The sequence below is a fragment of the Astyanax mexicanus genome, chromosome 15 (assembly GCF_023375975.1).
Source record: "Astyanax mexicanus isolate ESR-SI-001 chromosome 15, AstMex3_surface, whole genome shotgun sequence".
NCBI lineage: Eukaryota > Metazoa > Chordata > Actinopteri > Characiformes > Acestrorhamphidae > Astyanax > Astyanax mexicanus.
Window position 1 is genome coordinate 39,027,067 of NC_064422.1, and position 23,572 is coordinate 39,050,638.

Sequence of the window (23,572 nt, forward strand, 5' to 3'; positions counted from 1 at the left end):
CATGACCGGGATTCGAACCTGCGATCTCCTGATCATAGTGCCAGCGCCTTATGCACTATGCTTTGACTACAAAAGGCATATTATATTAATATTGACCCCTCTGCACTACGGACCTGAGGCCGTTCATTAATTGCCTGCTTTGGCCGTTGATGCTGAAAATAAACCCTGGATCCATGCGCAAATCCATCACCCACTGGACCCTGCCACATAAACACAGACACACACACACACACATACTCACTTGTACACACACTCTCTCTCTCTTTTGATAGCTCTGCCAATTTTATCAGCCTCTTCCGTCTGTTGCTTTTTATTGTGATCGACGCGCAGAATTTATATCAAATTAAAAGCGTAAATCTTAGGGTAAACGGAGAGGAGAGATTTAAAGTCTTCCCCGCACGTCAGGTCCAACAGTAAAGCTCGGATTACTGTTCTCAGATGTGACTTAGCATGTCGCACAACAAACACAGTGATAAAACAGTTTCTCCCCCCACCCCCCCTCCTCCCCCTCCCCTCCCGCTGCATGCGTTCGCTTTGCTTACAGCCACACTAATTTGGCCCCAGTTAAGGAGGCTGCTTTCCGCCCGCAGAGCGGCGCACCCCCGCTGCGAACAGCCAATATCACTCATCTCTTAGATTAGAATGGTGTTTTTATTGGCTTTGGGGGCTGTCGGACACTAATAAACAGGATTGGGCGCGGGCCGGCTCTTTGTGTCGCGCTCCCGGACCACGGGTCTCATCGCGCCGCTAATGGCTCTTCCTTTGTCACTGCCTTTAAGGCGTGAATAATGGCGGCGTGTAATGGGGGGAAAATGAGAGGGAAACATGCAGGATTGCTCTGTGGAATTAAGCAGTTGTTTGCGGGGCGTCTACAGGAAAACAATGAGGCTGATTTGGAGCCCATGAAAGGCTTTTAATATCATTAGAGTCAGCGGAGGGCGCTGGATTGAAGGCAGATCGTTATCAGTGCTGTTAACCTCTGTTGTTTTAGACGCGGAGCTGAAGTGTGGAGCTGAAATTGGAATTTAGCAAACCTGTGCGGATTTTCTTAAATTCAAGGTGCTGCAAATGATAGGTGCTCAAAATAGAGGCAAATGATTGAGGCATGTTTTAGCTCTGCCAGCATACAGAATGCAAAGAACCACCGCAGTGCAGCTATTACTGTATTATTTGGATATTGGGTAATTCTTAGCACTGGCAGCAATGTAGGTGGCATGTTAAAGTGTGATGCAGCAGTGCTGCTGGGGTTTTTAAACACCTCAGTGTTACTGCTGGACTGAGAATAGTCCACCAATAATGTCAGTTTAACACTGTAAACTGTACTGCAACAGATTCAGAGCTTCTGTCTCTACAAGGTGAAGCAGCTATACAGCCCTGGACAAAAAAAAAACAGACCACTTAAAATGATGAGTTTCTTTGATTTTACCAAATTAAAAACCTCTGGAATATAATCAAGAGGAAGATGGATGATCACAAGCCATCAAACCAAGCTGAACTGCTTGGATTTTTGCACCAGGAGTAAAAGCATAAAGTTATCCAAAAGCAGTGTGTAAGACTGGTGGAGGAGAACATGCCAAGGTGCTAAATTATATAGATGTATTACACACAAAGTGATCTATTTTAAGCGTTTATTTCTTTTATTCTATTGTTAATGATTATGGCTTACAGCCAATGAAAACCCGAAAACAGTGTCTCAGAAAATTAGACTATTATATAAGACCAGTTAGTACTTTTGGCAGTGTGGGCAGTGTGCCAATTCCTGCTGAAAAATGAAATCCCCATCTCCATAAGAGTTGTCAGCACAGGCAAGCATGAAGTGCTTTTCTGGGAAAGATTTTCCAGAAAAATACTGCACCGACTTTGGACTTGATATAACACAGATAAAATCTCTGATCATCAGTAAATTTTGCATTTTATTTGTAAATCAAGGGAGCAGAGTCTGGAGGAAGAGTGGAGGAGAGACACACAGTCCAAGCTGCTTGAGGTCTAAAGTGAAGTTTCCACAATCAGTGATGGTTTGGAGAGCCAAATGCGGATTTCATTTTCCAGCAGGACTTGGCCAACACTGACAAAAGTTTACAATTGTTCTTCTAATTATGTGAGACACAAATTTCTGGCTTTTTTTTAAAAGAAATAATCGTTTAAAATAGATCACTCTGTGTCTAATACATCTATATAATATATGAGTTTTAAAAAAGTAACTTTTCAATGATATTCAAATTTTTTATATGCACTAGTACGTATAGTGAATGTGGAATAGCTTTAATTCAATTTCTAATCATTATAGAGTCAGTTTTCCAGTCAGAATTAAGAATAGTCTGTATTAAACAATACAGTATTTTGAATGGAGATTTTTTGTTATTAAAAACTATATATTATGCAACTAGGAAATCCAACCCACCACAGTTTTTAATGTCTTAAACCATCTCTCAGACCATCTCACCATCTGATGTTCCTCTCTCCTTTCAGGTACCATCTCTGTTAACTCTGTGCGCACTCCCTACAATGCTCCTGGAGAGAGTGAGATTCTGGACCTGGATGATGTTCTGTATCTGGGTGGTCTTCCTGAGGACCGGGCAGGTCTGGTCTTCCCCACGGAGGTGTGGACGGCTCTGCTGAATTACGGGTACGTGGGCTGCGTGAGGGACCTGTTCATGGACGGCCAGAGTAAAGACATCCGCCGCATCGCCGAGGCGCAGAGGGCCGTGGGGGTCAAGCCTTCCTGCTCAAAAGAGCAGCCCAAACAGTGCCTGAGCAACCCCTGCCTGAACAGCGGCACCTGCAGGGAGGGCTGGAACCGATACGTGTGCGACTGCTCTGGTACCGGATACCTCGGCCGATCCTGCGAAAGAGGTCAGTCATCTTCAGCTCTAATACTGATTACCAACTGTTTAAAATGAAAGATTTAATGCAAAAAAAACCCAAAAAACTTTTATCTTCATTTTTGCTGTTTTTGACCTTTTAGCATAATTTGAAAATAACATACAGTATTAGTCAAAAGTTTTTTTTTATTATTTAGAAATGTTCTACATTTTTAATATTAAAGTCATCCAAACTATAAAGAAAAACATCTGAAAATATTTACTAAACAAAAAGTGTTAAAACAAACCAGAATATGTTTCATATCAAGTCAAGTCAAGTATTTTATTTTACATTCTTCAAATTAGTGCCTCTTGCTTAGTCAGCTTTATGAGGTAGAGTCACCTGGAATTCAGGCTTTCAGTTAACAGCTGTGCTGAACTCATCAAGAATTAATTACTAGAATTTCTTGACTCGTATAGTGTTTGAGAGCATCAGTTAAAGTAAAGTAGTGAAGAGGTAGAGTTACAGGGAAACAGTGAATAGTGAATATTTGAGTAATGTTCTAATACATATTATCACAAGAACGACTCAACTAAATAAATAAAAAAATATCACTCAATCACTGAAGATCAGTCAATCTGAAACATTTCAAGAACTTTGAAACTGTCCTCAAGTGCAGTTGGAAATACCACCAAAAATGTTATGATGAAACTGGCACTCATCAGGACCTCCCCAGGAAAATAAAAGTAAGAGTTACCTCTGTTGCACATGATAAGTTCAACAAAGTTACCAACCTTGGAAACCACAAGTTAAAAACACTTTGTTTAATACTTTTAAGTCACAACATGATTCCTTATGTGATCCATCATGGTCTGGATGACGTCAGTATTTATTTACTACTTAGGAAAAAAAAAGATTTTGATTGATACTGTACAATTTATATGTTTAAATTCAGTGTTGTGCGTGAACGAGTTCAAAAGAACGCGTTAACTTTGAACTGAACGCAACACATTTTTAATAAAGATGTCATGAACGGCAGATATCACTGTAAATGAACGTTGGCTAGAGCGCGAGGGCGAGAGAGAGAGAGAAAGAGAGAGAGAGACCGACGACGAGAGGGCGAGAGAGAGAGAGAGAGAGAGAGAGGGAGAAAGAGAGAGAGAGACCGACGACGAGAGCGCGAGGGCGAGAGAGAGAGAGAGAGACAGAGAGAGAGAGAGAGACCGACGACGAGAGCGCGAGGGCGAGAGAGAGAGAGAGAGAGAGAGAGAGAGACCGACGACGAGAGCGCGAGGGCAAGAGAGAGAGACAGAGAGCGTGAGGGCGAGAGAGAGAGACAGAGAGCGTGAGGGCGAGAGAGAGAGAGAGTGAGAGAGAGAGAGAGAGACCAATGAAGGGAGTGAGAGAAAGCGCTGCAATAAAAAAAAGAGGCTAGTGGAAGTGAAGCACGGAGACGGACACAGATTCTCCTTATGAACATTTTCATCACCTGGTAAGAAACCCACAATTGCAGTGTCACGAGCAAATGTCTACAATCAGCAGTTTCAAAGAACGTACAGTGATTTCTAGCTTGTAGTGTGAAAAAAGTATTTATTTGAATATCTCACGAAAAAAGTAAAATGAACTGAACTTTGAACTAGTTTAGAATTCAAATTGTGAACTTTGAACGTTAACTGTTCACTTTGAGCATGTATGAACTGAACTTGAACTAGTTCAGAAAAGCTGTGAACTGGCACAACACTGTTTATATCAAACAGCAAGACTTGCAGTATGTAAGCAACATGCTATCATTTACTATTAGTAAGTAATCCAGCTTGGAAAAAAAAAACTGGTTTGATTCTTTTGTTATATTGTGTAGTAATAAAAAAAAACATTAGTAGATTAATATTTAAGACAATCCTGATGCCTTAAGCTTCTCTCACATGGTGAATTACTGTATATACAACATATAATACCTATATTACAGTATGTGTCTATATATCTTATCAGAATCAGAACTGAAACAAAAGCTTGGTGCATCCCTAGTCAAAAGTTAGGAAACTGGAGACACTGATGGACATTTTTAAGATCTTACAGTCATAACCAACATTTATCGTTTGAATTTTGATAACGCTGATGATAATGCTTTATTCAATCAGAACGCAATAAACCCCACGAAACATCTCAGAATTGAATTCCTGACCCCAAAATTCCACACTGCTTTCCACACAAATGAGCCGTTGTGACGTCTGATCTTCCAAACGATCTCCAAATGTGATTTCTGCCTGGTGATGCTGGTGATGCTATTTGGGATTTATGAAGGATGAGCCGTCAGCCTCGCTCCTCCGTGCTCCTCTCCTGCTGGACAAAGACGTTGTATTCATTCAGGAAATGACTTTGTCTATTATCTTGATTTATTCAGCATGAAGGACAGTCTGGATAAGAAGTCCATCGTTTCTGCGGCTTCGGTCCGTGTGCTGAGTGTTCGGCGGGCGTGCGAGGGGAAGTGTGTGACGGTAGTGATGAGATGTGCCGTGATTGGCCGGTGGGGAGAGATTGTGAGGTCGGTGGCCGGTGTGAGGAGGGAGGGTGCGCGTCTCTATTCGTTTTTTGCATTTTTTTCAGTAACGTTGCAGCTCTGTTGTGCCAGAGCTCTCCAGCGTCAGCTTGGCCTTGACAGTGAGTGAGGCTGCCAGCACAGCTGACGTTACTACTGCCGTAATTGTGTTTCTTCCCAGTCCGTGTTATCTTCACAGTGAAGCACTCGAGCGTGAGTTCTGCGCTTTTTTCTGCTTTTCATCTCTCTCTTCCACGCCAGAATTTCAATGCTGTTGTTTTTCCAGATGAGTGACAGCAGCTACTGTTGCCTGTCCAGAGTTTCATGCAAAACAGGACTGTTTGGAGAGAGAGAAAGAGAGTGATGGGTAGAGAGAAAGAGAGAGAGAAAGAGAGAGAGAGTCAATTAATGGCTCCATATCAATATAATTTTGTGCATTTTCTGTCTTAACTGCTTAAATTTCATACAAAAACTATACTGTAACAATGCATTTATCACAACAATATTCTGTGATTAACTGCGATTAATTGCGCTTCTTCTTCTTTAGACGCAAGTTTTCATAGTGGATTTTTATAGTAAATGTAAATAAAAGAGTGAATAAATAACTTTTATTTATATTAGTGGTGTCAATTATAATACTAGTATATACTAGTATATATGTTTGAGGGGAGATAAAGCCATGTACAGCAATGTTTCACTTAAGCAATAGAACACAAGAGGGAGTGTGTTATCACGAATAACATCAGCCGTGATGTTATTCGTGATAACACCCGACCTCGAGTGTTCTATTGCTTTTATACAACAGTTTATTTTTACAAAATGAATAAAGAAAATAAATCAAAGAACTTTAAGAAATTCAGAATGAATATGCTTTAATATGGACTGTGCCTTCCGCCAAAAAGTAGTTCCACCACAACTGTAACAGAACTGAAACTTAACTACAAAACGGTGTATGGTTCATACAGACTAACACCATGAAAGTTAGCTTGAAATCAAAATTGTGAATAAGTGAAGATGGTAACGTTAGGAGCGTGAAATAACGCTAATACTCTCCTCTCCTGCTCCGTGGAGTCGTCTTCAGGTGAAAGCTGCACATTTTTTTAGCATTTCTGCCTGTTTTGCTGGGTGGTGTTGGTTTTAGCTAGTCGGCTGGACTGTGGTTAGGTTAGCGTAGCTTGCTTTAGCTCAGCAATAGCTTAGCTTAGCCTAGCCTGGCTGGTTAGCGTTCTGGCCGTCAGACGGCAGCAACCGAGCGATTTTCTTTCCTTTTTTTAGCGTTTAGTGTGAGAAGGCCGTGATGTTATCACGAATATCATCACGGCTAGAACACTTCTCAACCAATCAGATTGTGAGGTCGGAACTAACTGTTGTATAATATGTTTTACTTAATAAATTTAATACTGCCTCCAAACTTAGCTAAAAGACATTAAAGCTTAAGCTGTCCTCAGTAAAATACAAGTACAGTAATTAGGTAAATAATTTAAGAAAAAGAAAATATATATATATATTTAAAACAGAACAGAAATTTGGTCACCATTAACAATTCAACATGTTTGCACCTCAAAGAAATAATAAAAAAACAGAATTCTGAAGCTGTCCACCCTGTTATGACAAGCTGTATTATGACTGGATGGATAATTGTAGGGAAAACTGGCATTAAATCAATCAATCAAGCAAGCAATTAATCAATCAATCAATCAATCAATCAACCATACAGGAATACAGGAATAGGAAAACACTCATTTAATGTGCAGGAGAGCAATTACAGCATAAAAGGGATTGAAAACATTAGATAAGAAATTAGAAAGAGGAAATAAATACATAAATAATAATAGTAAAGTAAAAAAAAAATAAAAAATACATTTAATATAGATGAAAAAAGGAAAAGCTACATAAAATGACCATAACAACTTAACACATAAAAATAAAGAATTTATAAAATATGAAATCAATAAAATACATGTAAAAGTAAATGATAAAAGAAAATGATAAGAATGGTAAATGATCAAATAAATAATGAACTAATATAATAATTAAAATAAAAAGAAATAAATAAAAGACAAGAACGATAAAAATGGAAACAATAAGAGAATAAGGATAAACTTAGTTAAAATACTCACTGGCTTTCTGATGGTGATTAGAAACGGAAAGTTTAAAACGGTTCAGTGATGCCATCGCGCTGAGCTTCAAGGTTTTCTGTAGAGAATCCTGCAGAGAGTTGTAAACACATACATGCAAGTGATAATAATAATGAGTAGAAGAGATTAATCTGGACACTATGATATCTGTGTAGTCTTAAATCTTAAAAATATGATTAATAGTCTAAATAAGTCTGAAAGACACATTATTCTGATAGTGTCTCAAACCTAGCCATCTCTTCCTGTACTGAATGTGTAGAGGTAAAGATCAGCATCAGTCAGAGCCGTGTGTGTGGAAGTGTCTGGACTCGGGCTAATTGTTTAATGGGCGTGAGTTTTCTTTAAGCGTGTGGCAGTGTGTCTGGATGCAGAATCCCCCGCAGCGAAGCCTCGGCCACTTCAGGAAAACACAATCAATTATGTTCACATTGTTGGAGCTCAGCACAGGAATTATGGAAATGATCTGGCCAATTAGCTCCACAAAGATCAGTGGCTTCGCTGCCAGTGTCGGGAAGACGGGCTGTGATTGGTTGGAAAGTGTTGGATTGGGAAATGGTGATGGGGTGAGAAATGGTGTTGAGTTGAGAGATGGTGTTGGATTGAGAGATGGTGTTGGGTTGGGAGATATTGATGATGGGGTGAGAGATGGTGTTGAGTTGAGAGATGGTGTTGGGTTAAGTTGATGGTGTTGGGTTGAGAGATGGCGTTGAGTTGGGAAATGGTGATGGGTCGGTGACAGTGTAGGGTTGGGAGATAATGATGATGGGGTGAGAGATGGTGTTGGGTTGGGAGATGGTGTTGGGTTAAGAGATGGTGTTGGGTTGAGAGATGATGATGGGGAGAGAGATGGTGTTGGGTTGGGACATGGTGTTGCGTTAAAAGATGGTGTTGGGTTGAGAGATGGTAATGGTTCGGGTGACGGTGTTGGGTTGGGAGATAATGATGATGGGGTGAGAGATGGTGTTGGGTTGGGAGATAATCATGCTAGGTTGAGAGATGGTGTTGGATTGGGAGATAATGATGATGGGGTGAGAGATGGTGTTGGGTTGGGAGATGGTGTTGGTTTGGGAGATGGTGTTGGGTTGGGAGATAATGATGATGGGGTGAGACATGGTGTTGGGTTGGGAGATGGTGTTGCGTTAAAAGATGGTGTTGGGTTGAGAGATGGTAATGGTTCGGGTGACGGTGTTCGGTTGGGAGATAATGATGATGGGGTGAGAGATGGTGTTGGGTTGGGAGATAATGATGATGGGTTGAGAGATGGGTCTGAAGATGGTGAGGTGCCGCTCCCGCCACACATGCTCATGCCACCGCTGCCGCTGGGCTGTCAGAATGGAGCTGTTTGTTTGTGGGTGAATAGAGGGAGTGAAAGAGGACGAGTGGAGGCGGATGAGAGAGGGATTCATCAGTCAGTGTAGCAGCTGCACTAAAAACACTGAGCACCTTTACACGAGCTCGAGCTGACGGGCACTAATGGAAAATTACTGAAATGAAAGTGGCTGTGAAATTTCACTCGAGTCGGCTGTGGAATTATTTAGTGCTACATTGAGTTTGGTATTAAGGTGCACGTATCATGGAAAAGCATATTTATATTCATTTTCTTTAAAATTAAAAACATAGATTTAAAAACCTGCATACAATCCTCAAAAAAAAAAAAAACACTACCTACCATATTTTTCGCACTATAAAGCGCACTGGAATATAAGGCGCACTATCATTAAGCGTCTATTTTCTGGCACATTTTATTCAAAACTAGTAAGGAACAGGGGTGTCGCCATGTTTTCCTTCTAATTCAGCTAAGCTAAGTTAAGTAAACAAAACTGTAATTCTTAAAAAGACAAGTCAAATGAGCACTGACTGTTAATCTACACAGATTTATTTGTGTGAGTAAAGCACTTCCTTTTATTTACAGTAAGCTTAGATTTCCAGATTCCCAGTGTAGCTGGAGCATTAGCATTAGCAGCTAACTGCTAATGCTAATGCTGCTCCAGCCAGGGTTAGCAACAGGCTACAGGTCAATAATACTCAGTTTAATTATGGAACATAAAGGAAGATTGAGAAACTAAATGACGGTAATGGCTGTTATTTTTGAATAGTTCATTAAAATTATAAAAAAAAATAATAATATTTAATATTTAAGGAACAAAATTATTTATTAACCCATATATACAATAGCTCTGTGTTGCATTTTTATCTTGAAACAGAAGCACAAAATCTCAAAAATGTTGATGCTTCACTGACCTGTAAGAAAAGCATGTGAAAAGCGCGTCCTTCAGAGAAAGCTTAAAGCACCTGTAATTGCATTTCCTGACACTAGAGGCAGTCAAGGAGCAGCAAATGGCAATTCTTGCATAGTGGTCTTTTAAATATGTTTATTTTGTATGTTCTTGTAACTGTGAAGCATTTTATGAACACTGTTACAGTCTCACAGGCTTTCTCTAGAATGGGAAATGTGGTAGTCGAGTAGATTAGAGTAGAGTGTCCTTAATCCGTGCTTGGGCGTCCTATCAATGAACGTCTATTTTCTGGTCTGTTTTCATACATAAGGTGCACAATCAATGAATATCTATTTTCTGGTCTATTTTCTTACTTTCTCCAGATACCAGTTCATTGTATCTCAGCTTGTCCAGAAATGCAGGTGAAAAGCATGTCCTTTAGAGTTAGCTAAAAGCACATCTAATTGCATTTCCTGACACTAGAGGGAGTCCAGGAGCAAGAAATTGCAATTCTTGAAAAATAGTGTCTTAAAACTATTTCTGATATGTTGTTTTTTGGTGTTATTGTAACTGTGAAGCATTTTATGAACATTGCTACAGTCTCACAGACATTCTCTAGAATCGGAAATGCGGTAGTCGAGTAGAGTAGAGTAGATTCTGCTTAATTACTGTAACAGATAAGTGTTAAATGAAGGGACGCCGCCGCTGCTGCATCCCTCCTCGTCTCATTCATTCTCGTTCATTAGTTGGATTTTTTTTGGCTAACATATAGCTGCCAATTGGTAGAGATGGTACAGTCAGGTGTCACTCCACATGCTTTTCTCATTTCAACTACCAGTTTTATGTATCTGAGCTTGCCAAGAAATGCATGTGAAAAGCGTGTCCTTTAGAGGTAGCTTAAAGCACCTCTAATTGCATTTCCTGACACTAGAGGGAGTCCAGGAGCAGGAAATGGCAATTTTTGCATAGTGGTCTTTTAAATATGTTTATTTTTTATGATCTTGTAACTGTGAAGCATTTTATGGACACTGTTACAGTCTCACAGACATTTTCTAGAATAGGAAATGCGGTAGTCGAGTAGAGTAGAATCTGCTTAATTACTGTAACAGATAAGTGTTAAATGAAGGGACGTTGCCGCCGCTGCCGCATCCCTCCTCGTCTGCTTTCTGTTTGTGAGCTAGTTAGCAGAAATGTCCCCCGGAGCAGCCGGTGCGCTCAGTCAGATGACGGCGGGATGTCAGGCAGCCAGGCGGTAATAGGAGCTTCTTTTATTTCTTTGCGCTACACCTGGTTGAGTGCACCATTGGCAGGTCGTTTGTGTTGATTCACAAGTCAGTGTTTGTTTCATCACTCGCGCCGAGCCTTCACCAGGTATCGCGTTGCGCGGCGGAGAGACGAGAGAAAAGAGGGAGAGAGCGCTAATGCTCGTTTACGGCGGAGGGTTCCGGTGTGGAATGTGCGGAACATACCGTGAGCGTTAGCTGAATTATGTATGATGCCTCAGAGCTAACTCATCCTGTTTATCATGATTGTTGAACATACATTTCCCTAATCCCCATGGCGAGCGCCGCTCTCTGCTGCAGTGTGCTGGTGGATTGTGCTGGGCTCAGCAGGGAGGTGGGGCAGCGCCAGTGTGTGGCGTCATCGTCCACACACACACACACTCACACATATATACACACACATACCTCACATACACACAGACACACCTCACGTACACGGCTTTACAGCAAGGCTAGCTAAGTGCCGTGAAAGCCTTTCCGGGAGTGCATGCTTCAGTACAACCATGTCAGATGTTCACATCATACTGTATATATTCTGCATATATGTATGTAGGTGGGAGCGAGAGAAAAAGAGAAAAAGAGAGAAAGAGAAAAAAGAAAGAAAGAAGTAGAGCAGAAAAATAGAGAAGGAAATTGTGAACGTATTCATGTGTGCATTCGTGCACTAAACATCCACTCCTTGTGTCCTTGTGGACACTCCTTAACCCTTTAAAATCCTCATTAAAAAAATAAAATAAATAATTAACAAATATTTGAATGGGGCAATAATAAAAAGTATGTCTTTATTTTTTTTCATCTCAAATAAAAGTTCTAACAATAAACTGTATGTAGCATAAAGTTGCATCATTTCATTCATAAAAATCGTTATTATTTGTTGCTGTAGACAAAAAAGCAAAAAAAAAAAAGACCAATATATCTGTATCTGATACAAAGGTCAGTGGATTTGATTGTTTGTCTAAACCCACCCATTTTTTCCAATTTATGTGTCTCATATTCATCTTTTAATGTCGAACCCAAATGGTTTCAGTCTGTTTTTAGGCTTAATAACTAGATTGGCCTCTATATTCCAATATTTATGAAGGTGAGTATACAGAAAATTATATGTATACCATTAAAACACTATGTTCTAACTGTATACCCCTCTCAAGAGTGCTCCCTCTAGCATATTGCATATACAGGGCCCTTAGGCTCTTCAAATCAAATTCAAATCAAATCCCCATAGCAGTGCATTAAGCAAAGGCTTCTCTGGAGGTGAGTATATGGAAAATCATATGTATACCATTTAAACACTATGTTCTAACTGTATACCCCTCTCAAGAGTGCTTCATCTAACCTAAGCTCCTCTTAGGCTCTTCAAATCAAATTCAAATCAAATCCCCATAGCAGTGCATTAAGCAAAGGCTTCTCTAGACAGTACAGACAGTTGCTTTTAACAAAAGTGGGATAAACTATTTTTAATTGACTGGATTTCTGAAGCAACAATAAATGAGGGATTGAGGTGTCCCAATACATTTGTCAGTGTAATATACTGTATATATTTGTACCTTCCGCATGTGTTTTTGCCTCCGCTGCATGTGTTCGGTTGATCCTGCTTTTTGAGAGGAGGAGTCTTGGACAAGAGCGAGTGGTAAATGAAAGTAAGAACAGATGGAGGGGCAGATGGAGAGAGTGATCAGCTATGTACACTCCTTTCTACCTGCAGCCCTCCGTTTCTGTCGCTCCCTCTCTTTTTCAAGGGTTAGGAAGTAGGACAGCGGCTGTTTTTCTGCCTTTTTTCCTCCCTCTTTTCTTCTCGTTCTTTTTTTTTCCTGGGTCTGGATGGATCTGTGGATCTGTGCTCTCTAATTTAGTAAAGACTGTGTTTTTTTCTGTGAGGAAAAATTAGACTTGCGTCAGCGCCTAGGTTCAAATCCGAGTCTGTGATAATTCCCAAATCACACATCCCACTTCTTCTTCTTCTTCTTCTTCTTCTTCTTCTTCTTCTTCTTCTTCAGCATCTAACAAACACCCCCCCCCCCCCACACCCCTCCTTCACTCCTCTGTCTGCGTGCTCTGTTTTCTAAGCGTTTCGTCTCATTGTAGCCCTCTGTTTACTTCTCTGTAGTGCAGAAAAAAAGCCAGCCTTCCAGCCTGGACAGAAGAGCCTACACTAAAAAAAATTATGATTAAAATTTACCTAAAAAAAATTTCACAACTTTCTGCATTTGCTTTTTTTAAGTAAACTATTTTCAGATAAATTTAAGTAACTTCAACTCGGTTTCATGACTTAAATGTAACATGGAGTAAATAAGTGAACTGAACTTCATTCAATCCTTTCTTTTAGTAAACTTTACTTCATTTCTGCATACAATATTACCTAATTACAATTACTTAATTTATACAATATTACTCAAATCATTTATGATACATAATAAATTATAATTCCTGAAATTTAGTAGTATGCTAAAAAGAATGTATTATATGCCATCCACGTGTTGAGGCAGTGTAATATGTGTGTTTTAACTAAAAAAAATAGAAATTTAATGAATTATAATATATTATGTATCATAAATTATTTAAGTATTATTGTATAAATTAAGTAATTGCAATTAGGTTATATTGTATGCAGAAATTAAGTAAAGGTTACTAAAAGAAAGGATTGATTCAGTAAACATTATCACCCTAGGAGTTATAAGAGGAAAGAGCGCCATCTACTGTACCCAGTCAGAGAGAGAAAGGCCAATTGTGCTCTCTCGGGGCTCTGGCTAATGGCAAGCTGCATGACTGGGATTCAAACCAGCGATCTCCCGATCACAGTGGCATAGTATATCAAAGGACTGAAAGACATCATTCTTATTTTATTCTGCCACATTAGTCAGCAGAGCATGAGTATCTATTTTTATGTGATTTTTTTTTCGCAGTATTTGTAATATTTAAATGTTTTCATTTACATATCATCGCAGTCCAATGAAAAACATGTATCTCCAAAACAAGCAACTTTACAGTAGAGATTTTGGAGGATTTCTATTCGTCCATTCATTAGGAATTTTAACACAGTGCAAAGGATGGTCTGTATATTCAACTAAATAAATTAACAAAAATGCATATAAATGCTTTTAATACATGCATTCTTGATAAAGTATGTCTGTATTCTGCATTATGTCTGCATAATCAAAAATTAATTAAAAGGAATTACTAGTGCATCTCCAAAAAAATTAATATTATTGAAATGTTATTATATATATATCACTATATAACTTTTATTTCTTTTATTGTTGATGATCATGGTTTACAGCCAATTAAAAAACACAAAAATCAGTGTCTCAGAAAATTAAAATATTATATAAGACCAATTGGTACTTTTGGCAGTGTGGGCAGTGTGCCAAGTCCTGCTGGAAAATGAAATCTGCATCTCCATAAAAGTTGTCAGCACAGGAAAGCATGAAGTGCTGAAATATTAAAAAACAAAAAAAAAAAAAAATGATTTTAATAATAATATTTCCAATAACAACAATAAAGACTATTATCTACTTTATATAAAATAGATAATAACAATATAACAAGAAAAAGCAGTACCACTTTAAAATAAGACTACCTTTATAAAGGATTTATAAATGGTTTGTAGATTAAATTATGACTTATTATTGATTAGGTTGTAATTGCCTTAAAAAACATTGCTAAGCAGATAAAACACATCAATTCAAAAAGCAACAGTGGCAACTTAGTCATTTAATTTATAGTAAAGAGTTAAACATATTTATAAATATATTAATATGACAGGTTTAATGCTGATTGATGGGGAACACAAAGTAAGATCACTACTTTGCTAATTTTCAGCTCACTTTGTCAGCACCATTTCTATTTATGTTATATATTAACTGCTTATTAATGGGTTTTAAAGTACTTGCAACCTAATTAATAACCATTAATAAACTCCTTTATAAACCATTCATAAACCCTTTATAAAGGTAGTCATATTTTAAAGTGTTACTGAAAAATCTACGACACAAAACTGCAAATATAAGCCATTATACACTTCCCACTTCTACCCCAACCAAACACCACCAACCCCCCCCTTCACTCCTCCGTCTCCGTGCTCTGTTTTCCAAGCGTTTCGTCTCATTCCAGCCCTCCGTAGCCCCTCTGTAGTGCAGAGCGCTGCCGCTCCATCATGCCATGATTGGATGTAATGCGCTGGCTGTCAGGCAGCTCAGGAGCCGCCGCGCTACGCAACCCCGCTGCGTGACTGCACGCACACTGCAGTTTAGGTTGTGGGGGGGTTCTAGTAGTGGGGGGGGGGTGTAATGAGGGTCTATACGAACCACTGGCCATCTCACTCCTTTCATTATCCCCTCTCTTGGCATGAGACCACACTTCTGTGTACGGGAGGGGGGCTCGTTTGTCAAGCTGTCAGTGTTTTTTGGGGCTTGGCCGTGCCCGGTGGGGGGGGGGCTGGAGATTGGGTTTTGGGGTTAAAGGACGCAGCGGGGGACGGCGCTCCGACTCTCTTCATCACGGAAGCTCAGGTGTGACGGAGGAGAGGGAAGTCGCTGCGGGGCTGGAAACCAGGGAGGGATCTAGAGCAGAACTGCGTTCCCTCTGACAGACAAAGCCGTGCCACATTCGCACGGATTTCAGGTCACTTTTTCTCGCAGATGGAGTGAGTAACAGTGTGAGACGCCGAAATGCAAACTGGCTTGGCGGATGTGGGTCAGTTCAGTATTGGCAAACACAGTTGGAAAGTTGATATGCGAATCAGCTCTAAAATGTGGACTGGAGTAGTGAATACAATTTGGAAAGCTGTAACTGTTTGTTATACTTATTGACTGTAACACCACTAATTAAAACATCTCTGACTGTTACACCACAGACCATAACACCACTGACTGTAGCACAACTGACAGAAACAGATGTGAGTGTAACACCACTTACTTTAGAATCGCTGGCTTTGACACCACTGATTATAACACTATTAAGTGTAACACCACTGACTGTAACACCATTGACTGTAACACCACTGACTATAACACCACTGACTATAACACCACTGACTGTAACACCACTGACTGTTACACTACTAACTGTTACATCACTGACTGTAACACAACTGACTGTTACACCACTGACTGTTACATGACGGTTTGTTACACCACTGACCATAACAATATTAATTGTAACACCACAGATTATAACAACCCTGACTGTTATACCACTGATCATAGCACCACAAGCTGTAATACTACTAAGTGTATTCTCCACTGCTACTCCACTGCTTGTGACACCACTGACCCTGACACAACTGGCATTACTTAAATGCAAAGTTTCTTTCTTCATCACTGACTGAAACCCCACTGACTGTAACACCACTGACTGTAACACCACTGACTGTTACACTACTAACTGTTACACCACTGACTGTAACACAACTGACTGTTAAAACACTGACTGTAACACGACGGTTTGTTACACCACTGACCATAACAAAATTAAATGTAACACCACTGATTATAACACCCCTGACTGTTACACCACTGATCATAGCACCATAAACTGTAATACTACTAACTGTTACTCCACTGCTTGTGACACCACTGACTGTAACACCACCGACCGTAACACAAATGACTGTTACACCACTGACTGTAACACAACTAACTGTAACCCCAATGACTGTTACACCACTGACTGTAACACCACTGACTGTTACACCACGGACTGTAACACCACTGACTGTTATGGCACTGACTGTTACATGATTTACTGTAAGACCATTGACTATAACACCGCTGCTACACCACAGACCATAGCACCATTGCCTGCAATGCCACTGACTGTAACACCATTGACTGTTACCCCAATAACTGTTACATCACTGACCATAGCACAGTTGACATCACTAAAATTTTGCTTTTTTTATTACAATTTACACTGCTAACAATATATATATTTTTTTATAATTTAATAAAGCAAAATTATGTATTTTGTGTTTAAAAGTCATTGATCAAAGACAATGATCAAAAAATCCCACCTACACTGAATGAACATGGTTTATTCTTATTTTGAACACACTTTTCATGGCTTTATCACGTATTAGCATGACTTCAGGTCAGCTACAGTGTGGCTTTATTACTTTCTAGGCTACATATTCAATGATTTTATCCTCAATCAGAAAAAATATATAATATAAATGTATTTCTCTGACAAATTTGACACATCATCTAAACCCAGTAGGTTATCTAAAAAGGCAGCTTCCATTATTCATTCAGTATAAAAATGTCCCTACCACTTTCCTAGACTGCTTCTGAATAATAAAGCATGTTTTCAGATTTATTCCTCAGAGCTGTGCTGTTGAATATTTTAGCCTCCTAACACCAGACTTGCAGCGCGTGTTAATTTATGCTTCCCTGCGGTGAGAGAATGACCGTTCATTAACTCTTGTGGATACATGAATATACTAATTATTTGGAATTTGTACCCCTAGCTTTTACTAAGACTGGAAGATTAATGCAGATACAATAGAGTAAACATACATTAAACACACAATTCTCATTTAGAGAGAAGAACATTCCTAAAGAACCTGCTGAGTTGTGATATATGAATGTATATGCACAATCTATGCATGATGTTTTTTTACGGAAAACCTTACAGTATTTCATGGAGATGCGGATTTCATTTTCCAGCAGGACTTGGCACACTGCCCACACTGCCCAAATTGTCAATTGATCTTATATAATATTCTACGTTTCTGAGACACTGAAATTTGGGTTTTCATTGACTGTAAGCCATAATCATCAACAATAAAAGAAAAAAAATACTTAAAATAGATCACTCTGTGTGTAATGCATCTATATAATATATGAGTTTAATTACTGAAATAAAGTAACTTTTCAATTATATTAAATTAATTAAATACACTAGTGTATATACTGTGTATATACAGCTCTGGAATAAATTAAAAGACCACTTCAGTGTGTCTGGTTTTGCTATTTATAGGTATTTGTTTAAGTACAACTAACATTTTTTAACATAATTAACATGTTTTATTCTATAAACTACGGACAACATTTCTCCCTAGTTCCAGAAAATGAGAAATGGTTAAAATTTTTAATCACAGTTTTCGTGCATCTTGGCATCATGTTCTCCTCCACCAGTCTTACACACTGCTTTTGGGTAACTTCATGCTTTTACTCCTGGTGCAAAAATTCAAGCAGTTCAGTTTGGTTTGATGGCTTGTGATCATCCATCTTCCTCTTGATTATATTCCAGAGGTTTTCAATTTGGTAAAATCAAAGAAAGTTATCATTTTTAAGTGGTCTTTTATTTTTTTTCAGAGCTGTATAAATAAGGTAAGCCTTAAAAAGAGGCCAGACACACACACACACACACATATATATATATATAAACGCTGTGGTCCTCTGTGGCTGAATGCTTTCCTCTGTGTTGATTAGTATGCGTGCTGTCGTGCATGTTCTCCTGTATTCCTCTTGTTTTCCGCTGGCTAGGCGTCCTGCCCTAAACCCCCCCACCACACCCTCATCACCCCACCCCACCCTCATCACCCCACCCCGTTCCCTCATTTACTCTCAGGCTTGGCTACGTTCAGACAGGAGAGGCGACGGTGAGGCGAGGTGGTCTCAGGACTGACGGTAGCTGAGCTGTGTTTGATAGATGATAGATGGTTATAGAAGGCCAGGCTAATTGCTGATAGCCTGCAGCTAATGGATTTCTTCCACTGGAGAAAAAAAAAGGTTTATAGTTTTTCCTGGCCAGACGCCGAGCTGCTCTCACTGGCCAGTGTTTGCAGTGGGACAGATGTAGTAAGACCATTAGGATTTTGTCGACTGAACTGTGCAGATTTCTTACATGCAGAACTCTAGCTTTGCTCCAAAGCCTAGGCTGCAGCTAATGTGGGCTGCATTTCTCAACAGATACTAAACACCGAAAAAAATTATGAGTAAAATTTACTTTAAAAAAACGTTTCGCAACTTTCTGCATTTGCTTTTTTAAAATAAATTTCATTTCAGATAAATTTAAGTAACGTCAACTTGGTTTAAAGACTTAAATGTAATTTACCAAAATCAAATAAAAATTTAAAAACCTCTGGAATATAATCAAGAGGAAGATGGATGATCACAAGCCAACAAACCAAACTGAACTGCTTGAATTTTTGCACCAGGAATACAGGCATAAAGTTATCCAAAAGCAGTGTGTAAGACTGGTGGAGGAGAACATGATGCCAAGATGCATGATGAAAACTGTGAAACAATGTTAGTTTTATTCAAAAATATACTTATAAATAGCAAAATCAGAGAAACTATCATCTATCTTTCTCTTTCTTTCTGTTGCTCTACACTGAACACAATTTTTCAGCCTCAGTTTGCTCAGTCCGTGCCTTTCTCTATCAGTCGGCTGGTAAGATTATGACGCTCCTCTATCTTCCATAGGAAGCTCAGTGGCTTAAGATCCAGACGCTAAATTGAATTGGCCAATAAAGTGATTGCCACACCGAGAAACAGATTAGAGAAATCGAGCCGGGCTGGGCTGTAAACTGCAGCTCTAAAGCCCGGCTCTGCCACGCAGCAGCTGGAATATATTATCAGTGATGGAGTTCATAAATTACGCTTTATATAGACGAGAACTAACGGAGCTCTGTCCTGTCTGTGTCTGTCTGTGTGTCTGTGCAGTTAATACAGTGTGAACTCCTTCTGCAAGAATATATTGAATGTTTGAAATATTTGAATGTGTGTTTTAACTAAAAAGATACAAATTTCAGGAATTATAATATATTATGTATAAGTTGTGTAACACGGAGGAGGCAGGATGCAAACGCAAGTCAGTTTTATTTTCCATTTAACAAAACTAAACAAAGAACAAAACACTATGAAATAATATAAAGAAAAGGTAACTAAAACAAAACACTATGATCTATGATGATAAACCAAATGACTGATACAAACAAGCAAAAACAACAAATAAAGAAACAAACTACATAAAGCAAACATGGAACACAGATGGAAGACAGATTAACAAGATCGGGACAGAGTAACAGGACACGTTCAAACAAAAAGCACGACACAGAACAAAGGAGCACGTGGGGTATTTATACACAGGCACACACAAGGGACACCTGTGGAATTAACAAGGGGGTGGGGTTACAAATGAGACAGGAGGTGACAACACTAATGGCTAGGGCGGGGCTAGGGTGGAGCTAGGGCAGAGACAGGGACCAAAACACAACAGAAGCACATTGCTGGGAACACATGACAGGAGCACAAGGGACCAAATGAGGGGAAAACACAGAACAGACACAGGCTAAGGTGTGACAAGTTGAAGTTACTTAAATTTATCTGAAATTAAATTTACTAAAATTTACAAAAAAAAAAGCGAATGCAGAAAGTTGCGAAACTTTTTTTTTTTTTTTTCAGTGCACCGTTTTACTATTAACCAATGTTTAGCACCTTCATCAGAACTCTCGCTGAGAAGGGGTCAGACAGCCATGGCTCTGCCCCTGTAGTGAAAATCATGAATCTGATTGGTTAGATTTTTTTTTCTATTGCTTTGCTAATAGACTCATTACTACACCCTTCAATAGAAATTCAATAGAAAATTCAATAGAAAGGGCACTTAGACACAAGGGGGCAGAAGCCATTTAAAAAAGTAGCAGTTTTGATTGGTTAGAACAGCTGTCAGTCACATAAGAGTCTTGTAGCAACTGAAAAACACAGACTAATGCTTTGAATTAGTTGCTGTTTTTTTTTTTTTTTTTAGTTAACTTATGAAATATATACTTACAATTTATACAGGGTTGCAAATCTAGGCTAAGTTGTGGTTTACCCCAGAAACAGATACTAACTGTAAAATTTAGCAATGTATACAAGATCATAGACAAACATGGTTATATAAGTATATAAAGTAAATTTTGACTCTACTCATTATTAGTCTTACAACATGAGTAACAGGGTTGCGTTCACTGAGTGACACACACAACTTGGACAAACATATTTGGAAAAAAAACTTGAAAATTGTTAGAGCACTTACTCTTGGTCTTGCCATGTGGGCAGGAAATGTCCTTGTGATGTCACTTCCTTTGTGCCAGTAGACAAATATTTTTAACTCTTTCTCTGCAGGTAAAATTCCTTATGGTAACAGGGTTGCGTGCATGTTGTGGGACACAACTTAATAGCATAAAAACTGTAACATGCAAAACAATGTAGACCAAAGAAGTTTTCATAAGTTTTCATAAGTAAAGGAGATGCATATCAACAATATACAAGAGGAAGTCGTTAATTTAGAGCTTATTTTAATGGTTAAATTAAAAAAAAGGAGTTGGTCACCCAATGTGTGGGACAAGAGAAAACGGCCATTTTTTTTAGGTGGTCCAAAGGTATTCGGTCTTTTGAATAATATCTAAGGAGCTTATTTTTCCACCAAATTTTACAGTTTGTCTTATTACAAGTACATTTTTCACAAAAAATATTATATTTTATATATGTACATTTGAAATTTAAGTGGTGGGACAGGAAATGTACCAAAATCCTGGAATGTCCCTTATAATGATTTACACAATGCACATATTGTCACCCCTCCTCTGAAGGGTTAGAAGGACCTCACTGCACACCACTGGTGTCTGTGGCTGTGTCTGTGTGTGGTTCTGCGGTGCTGTGGAGGAGAACCGCTGTGTCTGGTTGTAAACGGCTGTAGTAACCTGTCACTCATCTGTCTCCATGAACCTTGGGGTTTTTACGATGAACAGCAAAACGCTGCCTTCCCCACATTCACCCCTCTAACACTGCCTTCAGCTTTATCTCCCTTCACAAGCGTTTATAGCACCATCTAACTCAACGGCACACACAACCCACATTTAAAGCCGCGTCATGCCCTCCGCTCTGCCACGCAGTTTAGTATATTAATGGGGTTTCTATGCAGCCGGCGGCACAGTGAATAAAAATGAGGATTTATTTCGGTTTTAAACAACTAAACGCAGTAAAACACAGAGAGTTCAGATGATATGTTGGCGATTCGGTCATGTGTGAGTTCGATAAAGTACAGTTCACAGCTTCAAATAGGACTATATATGTTTTATATATGTAAACCATATTTTTCTCACTATAAGATGCACTTAAAATAATTTATATTTAATATTCCCAACAAACGTCAGTGCACATTATATTCAGGTCCATATTTCGCTGAAGTACAGCTTTATAAAGGTGTTTTTAAAAGAGTTTTAAGTGAAGTTTCTCCTGCACCAAGGCTGGAGAAGTATTAGCATTACCTCACCTAACCTCAGCACTAGCTCTTTCGCCGTTCAGAGGTGAGTGTATCAGACTGTAGTCTGTGGGTTTACCATGTTAAAACAGGCTACGTGGGATGAACCGCTAGCTGATCGCTAGCGCCCTGGGTAGCGGTTAGCGCTGCTGCTAACTGTGCTGTTGAAAATATTGGAAAAGTAACTCACTGTAAATAAATACAATTGCTTTATTCACTCAAATAAACAGTTTCAGGAGAGAAATCAGTCTAGATTAACATCTATCACTTGTTTGACTTTGAAAGATTTTTTTTTATGTTTACTTACTGCAACTCTCTACTGCAGCATTTACACACTTACGTCATAATAACTAAAAAAAAGACTCATATAAAAACACAGAGAACTCTGTAACTATGAAAAAATGAGAAGTCTTTTTTTAGAGAAATTACAGATGAAGCAAGAAAGCAGTGAGGATTGTTTCCTACACCTTCAAAAGACTCTTGGAAACTGGAGAAAACTGCTACAGGAAGAGTCCAAATCTGGCTGACCCACATGGATACAACAGCTTTAGCCTTTAGCTCAGCTTAACATGATTGGACTTGGTCTCAGTTTCACCAGTGAAGAGAAGACTTAAAGGTCTAACAGGTGAAGAAGTGCAGTAATAAAGTCAGTAGTATGTATGGAATCAGAGCATTCATACACATACAGTCACTGGTTAAAGACTGGACGCTAGCCTGGATGTAATGAACTGCAGACAGGAGGCGGATGTAAACGCATGTAAAACAGATTTTATTAAATAAATAACACATAAACAAAGAAACAAACAAGGAACAAACGAGAGATAAAGTAAACATTAACAAACAGGGAAAACAACAAGGGACTAAAACCAGACAGAAAATAACTAAACAAGCAAAGGGAATAAACCAGGAAATAAACAAGAAGATTACAAGGAAATAAACAAGGAACTAGAAATAAACAAAGAGCAATAAACTAGAGAACGCGAATAGACAAAACAACAGGGGTTAGTGCAAAGACCGACGAACACAGACTGAAACACTTGGGCTATATATACACAGGAAACACACACACGAAACTACGAACACCTGGGGAAACAGGTAACCAAGGGGCGGAGTTACAAATTAGACACACCTGATGGGGAACACACAGTGAAACCAGAAACACAGAGAAACAGGGCAAGGGCGTGACACTGGATTGATATATCTTAAATGTATCTCCAATGAACGTCGCCTCGCTTTGCCAAACATTCACACAAAGCAATCCAGGCTGTTCTCATACAGAGTTTCCCAATGGTGGAACAAACTACCTTCCACTACCAGATCAGGAGAATCTCTCGCTATCTTTAATAAACTCCT

The 23,572-nt window shown here is 39.0% G+C and overlaps 1 protein-coding gene across 17 annotated transcripts in view; it reads left to right on the forward strand.

The window, feature by feature from the left end:
• The window catches only part of nrxn1a (neurexin 1a), a 365,537-nt gene that overhangs the window by 181,824 nt on the left and 160,141 nt on the right, over positions 1-23,572 (forward strand). For all 17 annotated transcript variants that reach the window (XM_049464538.1, XM_049464545.1, XM_049464531.1 and 14 more), the window contains one exon: positions 2,470-2,853. In XM_049464538.1, the coding sequence (XP_049320495.1) occupies positions 2,470-2,853 (384 nt within the window). The remainder of the gene's footprint in view (positions 1-2,469; positions 2,854-23,572) is intronic.